Source organism: Engraulis encrasicolus, chromosome 24 (assembly GCF_034702125.1).
Source record: "Engraulis encrasicolus isolate BLACKSEA-1 chromosome 24, IST_EnEncr_1.0, whole genome shotgun sequence".
NCBI lineage: Eukaryota > Metazoa > Chordata > Actinopteri > Clupeiformes > Engraulidae > Engraulis > Engraulis encrasicolus.
Window position 1 is genome coordinate 44,550,313 of NC_085880.1, and position 11,764 is coordinate 44,562,076.

Genomic DNA, 11,764 nt, shown 5'->3' on the forward strand with positions numbered 1-11,764 from the left:
AGTTTCCATGAGCAGCATAGTTGCAATACCTACTCTGGCCACCACCCTACACAGTGCCCCTTTAAGATTTCTTGTAGGCTACACATGACACATGAAGGTCTCAGAGTGGGGTCTGGAGAGAGAGTACCTCCACCATCATCAAGAAGAGGAGGCTGACAGGCGATGGCCACGCCTTCCGGATCCTATTGGGCACAGTCCCGCAGAACGTCACATGGAGAAGACCCACACGATCACGCTGAATTATAGATGAAAGAGCAGTTGAAAATGCAGATTTGGTCCACAGCAGGAGGCTCACCTCGCTCCGCACACTGCGCTCATCCGACTCGCAGTCAAACTTGAATTGTCATTATCCCCGAGTATCAGGACATGCATTCCAAAAAGCTGCGGTAGAAGCCATTTCATGTCATTTGGAGCATCCCGTTTATAGATTTTTTTTCTCCTTCAAGATAACACAGACCGTGTCGAGAATGTGTGGATTTTTAAGACATGGGCCACTGACTGCCTTGGTACTGGTCAACGCATTGGTTTTTGCAGTGGGGGAAACGGGGGATGGCATTTTTACAAATCATTTCTTGGTAGAGTTAAATGAAGGCTCTTCTGATGAAGCCCGTCAAGTTGCGTTGGAGCACGGCTTTCAGAGTGTCCGGAAGGTAAGATGCGAAGTCGCATGCCCAAAATAAGACAAAAATAGCCTTGGCTGCCCTGCTGTATCGGCCTATACTGTAAGCATCACTCACACCGTACGCTGCATTAATTCTAAACTACGTTATCATTGTGGATAACAGTCAGCAGATTTGCCTTTCAAAATTGCGCTGTGAGGAATCCTGTAAATGTTTAATATGTTATCAATGTTATTCTAATCGTGTAAGGACAACACATCTTCCATATTGTTGATAGCCTACTCTTTGAGCAAACTGTCTGAAGTAGGCCTATATTTACTTATGTTGCCTATACAAATGTTTACGTCATCAAACTGCTTATTTTGGCAAGGCTTTAATATCAAATTATTACATAACCCCAGTCTGGCGTTGTTAGGCTATTGATCCATCAGTCCTGTGCACTTCAAGAAGTATGAAAGCTTATAGTGTGAACCAGACAGTATTGTTTTGTAGTCTACAATATGTCACATAACCTACAGGACCAGTACTGGACTAGATCCTTCCATTTGTTTATTTTCTATGCACTGACACGTGGATATACTGCCTGGCATCATCAATCTTCCCTTTTCTGATTTATATATTGGTGTTATGTTGCAGTGTCATCCCTGTTGCAGGGACTTGCATCTTGTTAAATGTATTGGTTGTCACACAGACACATTCTGGGAGATTGCACACTACCATTCCGTCTTGGCCTATTTGTTTTGTCTTTTTAAATGAGTCACAATCCTGACATTTAATAGTATACACTGGAACTGTTATTATTCATTGGGTGAAGTGATCGAACTGTCATACCTTAAAGGTTATCTGCAAATAATGCATTTGTTTTCCAAAAGAAAAAAAACACACCAACACACTCTAGAACACAGCCAGACAGAAGATAGACTAATGTTGCCCATCAGATCACTTGATTCCTTATCTCAAATGTATTCATGTTACTGCATAATTGGGAATGGGCTATCGACTGTATAATATGTGTAGATTATCTCTATCCACTGTTTGGACAGACCATATGTAATGTATCTTTCCACATTAGTGGATGTTGTTGCTAATGACCCACAGAGTAGAATGTCATACCATGGAGAGAGACACAGTCTTGTCCACTGCCTTCTTTCCATCTTAAAAAGAAGAACAGCATAACATAAATCAAAACAATAAATGTTTAAATTTCCAAAGAATTAAAACAAAAAAAAGATTAGAAGTGCAGTGGAGTTGTGTGGTGAGTTATTAAAGGCACAATTTCACGAGACATAAAAGGACGTTCCCAAGCTAATGTGCTTACTGTACATTTTTTCCCGTCCATCCGTCCATCAACTGCATCTGTCCTCCATCTCAGCTTCCGTTCGGAGAGAGCCTCTTCCATTTCTACCCACACGATGCCCCCAAGACCAGGGACAAGCGCAGCCCCCGGCACGGTCAGAGCCTCCATGAGGACCACAGGGTAAGTAGCCTGGAGGAGAAGGCTTACTAATTCACATGGTGCCGTTCCCATAGAAACCAAAAGTGGCCCCCATCACTACACTAGACTACACTACACTAGAAAACAATACTTAATTTAGAGCGTGATTGTTTGTGAGAGACATGATAAAGCCCTGCTAATGTATATGGTGAAGTCAGTGGGGGGGAGGGTGCTTTGCTTTGCTAAATGTTCTCTTGTCTGTGGTTTCCTAAACACGAGCATTTACATGCCCTATACATGAAGCATGCACAGTGTGTCCACAATGAAATTAAACAGACAAGCCACAGCACTGGCCATTGCTCTCACCAAAGAAGCCAATTCAGTTGACATATTTACAGGCGAGGAAGACAAAAAAAAAATCCACATTGCATCTGCCCAGGCTTATCAATTTACCCTTTTCCCCAACAAGACAGATCGATCCCATTGATTTTGTGTGCGATATTCAGTGTGTTTGGTGGAAGACGCAACCGTGTGTCCTTGTACTGGTGAGACAGAAGGGTGCATTAGAGCAGTGTTTCCCAACCTTTTTTGTCTTGAGTACCCCCTAAGCATTTTTGTTGTGCCGTGAGTTACCCCAGTCACGTTTTGTATCGCTTTCTCTATCTCAATGTAACTAAGTTCCATACATTTGTTAAATTTACATTGTTCCAAGTACCCCCTGCAGTGTCCTCGCGTACCCCTAGTGGTACACGTACCCCTGGTTGGGAAACTGTGCATTAGAGCATTAGGGAGCCTGTCTGACTCTGTGGCGGCCAGCGGGGGCCTTCAAGAGAGCACACTAGGGCTGTAACGATATTGTATCGAACCGAGAAATCGTGATACACAGAGTCATGATACTGTATCGTGATACAAAGAGGCAGTATCGAGATACGCCCTTTTAACGTTTTGATACCCACCTGCCCAGAAAACAACCACATGATATGAAGTGATAGTGCTTCCAAGCATCATCATTATTATATAGAAACTTTTAAAAAAAATTGTTGCCTCTTGTAACCTATTCTACCTTTGAACTATCATAGGTTTTATTCATAAAGATTATAATGTTGGCAAATGTAAAATCGAGGGGTGTATCGAACCGTCGGTCATGAATCGTGATACAAACCGAATCGTGAGTTGAGTGTATCGTTACAGCCCTAGAGCAGACACACGTGGAGGAATCGGAGAGAGAGAGAGAGAGCTGGCTACAGCCTTGGCAACATCGCCATCTGAATCGCCATTTGGTTTTGAGGGCCTGCCTGCTGCTGCAAACACTGTATTGATTAGCCTGGTGTTTCCTGAACCTGTCAGTTTGCTTAATGTCGGAAGTAGTAAAATGTTTCCTGTCCTCTCCTCTCCCAGCTTGGCACTGTGCCCAAACGGTGAAGCTTTTTACGTTGCGTAAGGTAGTCAGACAGCCACCATCATTGACAGGGGTTAAGTGCTGTGAGAAACACTGGATGGCCCATTGTAGCGGATTATTATTGGTATTTCTGACTTGTGTTTAACTGTGAATGGTTGTTGGGTGACAAACGTGTCCACACAGAGGAATATTTGAATGAGGACTGATAAGCTGCATGGGAGTAACTTTGACTTTGACATTGGTGGGGACATAAAATTTGGGGTTCGGGGGTTTCTCCCCCGAGAAAATTTAGAAAATACAGTTGTTAAAACTACAATTTTAACACAATATGTGAATGTATTAGCCTATGAATGAATGTAGCTCAATGGTTTTAGAGGGGGATGATTTTTGACAATTTTCATTGTGTGTGTGTGTGTGTGTGGGGGGGCTGATTATCAATCATAAGTTCATGGCACACAGATGTTAGGCCTATATCAATGAGCAGATGATATGTCAACGAGCGTTCCTTAGGAAGTTGCTCTTTCAATCACACGGTTGCAGGGTTAAATCCCACCCGGCTACCTCTGTTTACACCTCCATCCATGACTGGAGTGAAATTGACCAAAGCAGCTAGTTCTGATACAACATTGCTCCAGAGACTTTTACCAATAACATATAAGTCGCTTTGTGTTCAAATGTCAGCAAAGTGGTATTGCCTAACATGAAAATGATCACCAGTTCTACCAATAGGCCTAGGCCCAGCCTACTCACTTTATCGATATTTAGGCCTATTTTAACAGCAACAAAAATGACACTGACATTTGCAAACCTTTTCTTGAAATAAGCTTGCTTGTTTTTGAAATAAAAAATAAATAAGACGGGGCCTAGAAAAAAAATGTTTTGGTTCCGGTGCCGACTGACCCTTTTTATCCTCCAAAATTAGCGATGCTGTGTGGACTGTTGTAGCCTACATACAAAACAACACACTTCTTCATTCTCATAGGCTAACTCCCTATATCTCGCTTTCTTCCTGCCTGTAGCTGTGTTTGCATCATAGCAGCCTACAGGCAACACACATGCGCGTGCAAGTGTCTTTGCGCAGCGCGTCTTGACAGAAATCCCAGCGATGTAGCCGCATAGTTGCGCACCAACTGTGTCACGTTGTAGGCGAATTTTAATGTTACAACATACCAGTTAGCTTTGTAGCCCTTCTACATGACCGAAATGCAATACAACACAATGAGTAGGTGTAGGCTCTATCTGCGATTTTTGAATGATGTTGGTTACATACTCGTCATGGAAGAAGGCTTCCATTTCAGTCGAGTTGGATGTTCAGCGAGTCTAGGCTACTCAAGTAGTCCTACAGTTAAATAGCCTGTAAAACAAAGCCAGGTTAATTTAATATGAAAGAAGGGAAATGTTTTGCCGAAGTGTACCTTTAGGAACTCTTTCATTTACCACATGGGTCGCGTTAACAGAGGTTTGTCCGTCATTGACCGTTTTTTAAAAAAAAAGGAAGACTGAAGATTCTGAAGCCTGCCCGTCCTTTCGATGATAGTTTAAATAGGCTACACCCGTATCAGTAGATCAAATGTGCATTTCAATTCGTTATTATCTGCGCTGCGCAGAGACCACATTTCTTCTTAAATAGGCCACTTTATCCTTCACCTTTCTCCGCCTCTCTCTGCTTGTCACGCAACTATTACGCATCTGCAGAGCTCCGTTCCCTGCACCCAAATAGTGAATTAGAAATTGCCGATGATGTCGGCACAACTGTTCGAATAGGCTAATTAAGATTCAGAACCGTTTGTAGGCCTATACGTAGGGCTAGGTTACTACATTTCCCCACAATCTGATTTAATGGCAGGGCGAAGTTATCCCTCTATCATCTTTCATAAAAGTTTCATAGGCCTATCATAAAAGGGTTTTTTTCATATCCTCAGGCATCGCCACAAACTCCTCGCTTGAAACAAAAAGTAGGCGGGCCTATGTACCAGAAATGGTAGGTAACGCACGGTGTCTTATGAAAGTAACTTTAATCTGACGTTTTGAAATGGTAGTTAGACTACTCGTTACTGAAAAAAATAGTGCGACTACAACGTTACCGGCAACACCGGTCGTGATTACACAGTAGGGGGCTAAATATTGGTGGGGACGTGTCCCTACCGTCCCCACCATAAATTACGCCCATGATAAGCTGCCAAAGGGTTCATGGATAACGTGATTTTATTCTGTTATCACTGTACGGATGACATTTAATGTGACGTAAATGGCATTTGTTTTGTTTTTTTGTGTGACTTTTATTTGGCTCATTTTTTTTTTCTTCCATGCAGCGTGTCCACAAAGTCATTAAGTGCACGGTCACAGTCTCAGCCCGGCATTACAAACAGAGGGCACTGGGCTGTTCAAAATTGGAGCGTATCAGCGAGTTAATAAAATTTCCACAGCAGCGAGTGGAGACTTGAGCCATGGCCGCGTGTCGTGTTGAAGTGTGACTAATGAGCGATGATGAAGAGAAGGAGAAGGAGAAATGCTGCTGCTAGTAGTCATGTAGTGTAGCTCTCAGAGCTGGACTGGCCATCTGGCATAGCGGGCATTTCCTGATGGGCCCCTGTTACAAACAGGTAGCATAAATGGGACCCAACGCAGATTGAAAAGGTGAATTTGATATTTAAAGGGGTATACCACTATTTTGGGGCTTAATATAGTTAAAATCGTCGGCTGGGGTTTATAAAGGTGGTAAAGTGTCTTATTTTTAGATGCGTCCCACGCATCTCTATAAGAGGCTTTGGTGTCCGTCCGTCCGTCCGTCCGTCCGCCCTCCCGTGATGAGTTTCTGAATTGTGATTCCCTCTTGTGATTCCCTCTTGTGTCCACAAGGTGGCAGTCGCTCAGTTTTGGCCTGGAGCTCATGCGTGCAAACCAAAACGTCTACCATAATGGTTAGCAAACCGGCTACGCAGCTGATTGATTGCATTATCTGACACAACTGCAGAAGCACAGAAGTCTGTATGCATATTCCATCCATGTGTGCCATGAAATAGGAAGGCATGAGACATTTGCAGATAGCGTTTCCTATGTACACATCTATGGCCAAGAGACCGTGCTCTTTGCCAGTGAGAAAAACATGGCGGCACTTCCTGTTGATTTTCACATGAAAGTTTTGCTTAATTTAAAGTCCCTAAGCGACTATAAATGTTGTGGCTTCCATGTATTGATGTAAAAGTGCCCCACGAAGTAATGAAGCACAACAAAGTTACTCCACATTACCATTTGACCACTCGTTTTTCTATGCTAACAGGGTAGCTAATGTAGCATTGTAAATGATCCAGGGAGAAAGGGGGAAATGTTGTGATTTCAGTCCGCCTGAGGCAACGATTTTCGTGGGGAAGATGACCTGCATCTCGGTGGCATTGAACCACGCCCCCGTGCCTTATTTGGCTCGCTCAGCACGTGCGTCCTCAGTCCAATCGCAATGCTTTATTTTCCCCAGACGTTTAATCGCATTTAAGTGAAAGTGCCATGTATACGCATCGCAAAATTAAGCAATATGACACGAGTGGGAGTGAGGTTAGTCTGGGATACCCTCACCAGTGTGATTCGCCGCAGGCACGAAGCCGCAGGCTTAGTGCTGTAGGTAATTACACCCGTGAGGGTGTCCCAGAACAACCTCACGACCACAAGTGTTATATTGCTTTTATACAATAGTTCCTTTGCTAACACAATTAGTTCATTGAAAGAAATGTTAAATTATTTTAATTACTTTATTTGATTGTTTATTTGCTTGTTCCTCCGCTCCGGAAAAATAGTTCCAGTTATTGTCTTTGGTTGCTGCGCAACGCGCACCACGTTGGTTACGGTTACTTTGTATCTTTGGTCGCGGAGTGATTATTAGATGTGAAGAGTCATTCATAGAGTGTTGGAGGATACCCTCACTCCTAGTGACGTGTAGAACGCCTCTTGTCCAATCACAATTTGTGAAATAACTCGACCGGATCTAACTATTGTATAATAACTCTTAATCTGATCTATTTAAATCGCATTTATTAAATCGGACTTAAAAACATCATGTACACGTAGCCAATGTCTCATTGATTAGTTTATGGAACTTACGGTTTGTCTGTTACGGTCCACGAAGACAATATCCACGTGAAAACGCAAACGCCTGCAAACCACTGTTTTGACAGAAATACAGTTCACCTGTCGCCTACTCTGTTTTCTTCCCAAAGCGGCATTTAAAAGTATTCCATGAAATCCAACATCAACGTCACTTCAAATAGGTGACAGCATCATGCACACACATGAAATAACACTTCAGTGAGGGGGGGACATCACTGCTGTCATATTAAAGTGAAAAGAGAATTTCACATTTTAGTTTATTTAATGTAGGCCTATGCAAAATTGCAAATAGCCTATTCATTGAAATCTGTCCAGAAAGGGTTGTAATGTTTGCCTGTTTTTTATGTTTGTAATTATTATTTTTTTTAAATAAAAAATCGTGATTAAAAAAAAAATAGCCTAACAAAAATAGAGATTTTATGTTAAAAAAAAATGTGATATGGGATGGACCGATGGCCCCCCTAAGCTAAATTCGCCTTAGGTCCCCACATTGCTAAATGTAGTGTAAGGGATTATTTTGAAAAGACAGTAACATGTAATCAGCAATGCATTACAGTTTTTCAGTAAATTGCCCAACACTGTTGAAATCCTATGGTACTTTTTCAAATCCAGGCTTATACAGTACATGGTAGGCTTATTGATAAATTGCCTTGACAGGTTATGAGGAGGCCAAGGGGGCGTTTGGGCAAAAAAGGTTCAGAACGGGCATAGACGGACGCATCTGTTGTCCGCCTGTCGGACTTGTTCATGTAAGCCATTGTCTTGCTTTAAGACAAGTTAAAAGAGGGAGCATGTCGCTAAGTAAGAACAGAAAATAAGACACTTTACCACCTTTATAAACCCCAGCCAACGATTTTAACTGTATGAAGCCCCAAAATAGTGGCATACCCCTTTAATGGCAGGTAAATGTCTAGGGGTTCTCAAGCACAGCCCCGCACCATTGTGGGCCCCTATTTTCAGAATTTGTTTTTTTTTCACATTTCTGAAAATAGGGGCCCACAAGGGTGCAGGGCCCACCGGTGAGTCAGTTCTGCACCGCTAATTATGAGGTGGCCCCTTTAAGCCAAAAGTGCCCGGGCCCTATTTCTCTAATTATGAGGGGGCCCCTTTAAGCCAAAAGTGCCCGGGCCCTGTTTCACCCCCAGTCCAGCCCTGGCAGCGCTTCTTGCTAAGAGGCTGCCACTCACGGTGCTAGAAAAGTTGGAGAAATTTGTAACAATAAATAGAACAATAGAACAGAAAGTAAATGTATAACAAAATGTTAACTATAAAGCACATACTAAACCTGAGAAAAAAGATCATTCTGATTGTCTGAAACATTGTTTTGGCAGCATTCTGTCTTGCTAGTGTATACCCCATCTCAAGCATGTAGAAGGTCCTGCCGTGGCCTAACGGCCTGGGTTATTGGGGCACCTAAGTCACGCCCTCTACTTCCTGGTTCATGGGGCAGGGGGAGTCTAAAAATAATTACTGGGCTTGAAAATTAGTGTTTTTTTGGCACCAATCCAAACCTTGGACCTCCACCTATGCACCACAAATCCAAAAATCACTCATTTTCAAGCCCAATAATCATTTTTTGACTCCCTCTGCCCCATGAACCAGGAAGTAGAGGGCGTGACTTAGGTGCCCCATGCAGGCGACCCGGGTCATTTCCCGATCTTCCCCCATTTTTCTCTCTCTCTCGCTTCCTGTCACCATCTCCTGTCCTATCAAATAGAGGCAAAAAAGTCCTAAAAAATATTTAAAAGAAAAACGTGTGAAAGGAACATGTGAAGTGGAAGTCAACAGTGAACGCCCACGAGGGAAACTCCCATTGTCATTGTGACATAGCACTCCACAACAGCACACAGTGCTCACTGCACACAATGAAATTGCATTTATGCCTCACCGGTGCAAGGGGGCAGACCCAAATGGCGCCCCAAGGGAGCAGTGCCGCATTACAGTACCATGCTCATCAGCCATGGTGGAGGATGGGGGAGAGAGTTAGGCCTCCCATACACCTGGCAGGTCAGGTCGGGAATCGAACCGGCACCGTTTGGGCTACAAGCCTGACACCCTTACCACTTTAATGGTTTTGGTTATAGTGCGCACATCCGAATATGCTTTTTACAGGCGCCAGACAAAAGTGTCAGACAGTTGCCTGATGAAGATCCAGGGTGATCAAAACATTTCTTTTTAAATAACAAAGTATTTTTTGGAGCTTACTGGCAGTGTGCAGCAGACCAACACCCTTGTCGCTTTACCCATTGACTGCCCAGGGTATTGGAGATCTACCCTATGCCTTTTTTTCCATTGTCGGTTTTCTGGTAGGCCTACAGCTCAACAATGCACAACTCGGCCGACACTTTTTGCTTTTCGAATAGGCGTGACACAGCTCAATCGTAAAGCAACAGGTGGCGGCTGAGTCGCGCTCTGTTGAGCTGTAGTAGGCCTACCAGAAAACGGGCAGTGGAAAAGAGGCACAAGTGAGCCTGAATGAGATGGAACTGGAGATGTGACGAAGGAGGTCGAGGAGGTGATCTGCTTCATCTGTCTCGTGAGAGAAAATAAAACGATAGTGAATGTTGGGAGAAAAATCCTTTTAGAAGAGCATACAGAAGAATGAGAGTGTCTGATGTGCCGTTTCACAAGTGGTAGACTGCAAAATGCTCCATCTTGAACATGTAAAAGGTGTTGGAGATGTACTCAGGTGGGACTGGTGATGGAGCTGGAGATTGGTTTCAAGGTCGTTGTGCAGGTACAGTTGTAAAAGAAATTTCACCTCCAATTTCCCCACCATTTAAACTATTATCCATCATATTTACACCATTTCAGAGAATTATTCAATGGCATACATATCTTGTCGTGTTGAGTGCTGTAAGTAGGCCCACCTATTACTCATCACTGGTGGTTAACCTCAATCACCTTTAAAGTGATACTGTCCCATTTTTGCAAATAAGCTCATATACTCATGAACGACCATCCGGGTACTTTACTCTTAAATTTGCGTTACGCCCCTTTATAGGTGAAAACAAACCGAATGTCTCATTGACTTACATGCTACAAAGGCTAGCCTAAATGAACACATTCCATGCTTCAGCCACGGCTGTTTGGCTATATTATTTGAACAGCCGGCAACACAACACGTTTTCGGCATGTTGCGCATGAACAACGCTAGTCTACAGGTCCGTATCTTTTTTCCCTAATATCACCAATTGACTTGCATGGGTTGTTTTCCCCCACAAATGGGCGTAACGCACATGGAAAACATCACGCCGTTCATGAGTATTACACCTCCCATTGAGTTAAATAGTTGAGTTTTACATTTTCCCCTACTTTCAACCGTTCTCTGAGTATGGCAGCGAAAATTTTACCTCCATGCTAGCAGTTAACATTGAGTCCTATGAGACCAGCTGGCGGCTAACTGGTCTCATAGTTTTCAATGTCACCTGCGGTCTTGGAGGTAAAATTTGCACTGCCGTATTCAGAGAACAGTGGAAAGTACAGGAGAAAGGTAAAACTCAGTTATTTAACTCAGGGGGATGTGTAATATGAGCTTATTTCCAAAATGGGACAGTATCACTTTAAGGAGGTCAAGGTCAGGAGGTGATGTCAAAGAGGTTAGATATATAGTAAGAGGAATCGAAACACGCCGACTCAATGCAAAAGCATGTGCTCAAAATTTTATCTCCTAAGGGGGCGTTGTCCTAGCCTGGCGAGAAGCCAGACTTTAATACTTCTTTCCAGGCTAGCGTTGTCCCTCCTTCTTCTTCTCTTTTCGTGAATTTTGCACAAGACGTGTGCTACCGCCATCTACAGCGCTAAGGGGACTCCATTTATTCTCTACCTCAAGACTCCGAAGGTCTCCTAATCGAAGGTCTCCTAAAGGGGCGTTCACCCGACGTAAAGTGGATACCGGAAAAGAACCCGCCTGCCAGCGGTGTAGTCTACTTTTTTGAAGTGGGTATACTGTATATTTTAGCATTTTTTTGAAGTGGGTATGCTGTATATATTTATGCTATTCTAAATAATGGATCAATCTATTTTAAGTGGGTATACTGAAGCCCCTAAAATTTAGAAGTGGGTATACTCCGTATACCTGCGTTCTACGTAGACTACACCACTGCCGCCTGCTTTATATCACTCTCATATACGATTCTCTGGTGATGCCTTCCCATAGAGGTAGAAAATAACACTAGAGGTGACCCCGCCCCCCTTTTTACGGCAATCTGT

At 43.3% G+C, this 11,764-nt stretch overlaps 1 protein-coding gene across 1 annotated transcript in view; it reads left to right on the forward strand.

Annotated features, from left to right (window-relative positions):
• The first annotated feature begins 300 nt into the window (after positions 1–300).
• pcsk2 (proprotein convertase subtilisin/kexin type 2) overlaps positions 301–11,764 on the forward strand; it is a 45,856-nt gene continuing 34,392 nt past the window's right edge. The window contains exons 1-2 of the mRNA XM_063192211.1: positions 301–650; positions 1,993–2,097. Coding sequence (XP_063048281.1) covers positions 468–650; positions 1,993–2,097 — 288 coding nt within the window. The 5' untranslated portion in view covers positions 301–467. The remainder of the gene's footprint in view (positions 651–1,992; positions 2,098–11,764) is intronic.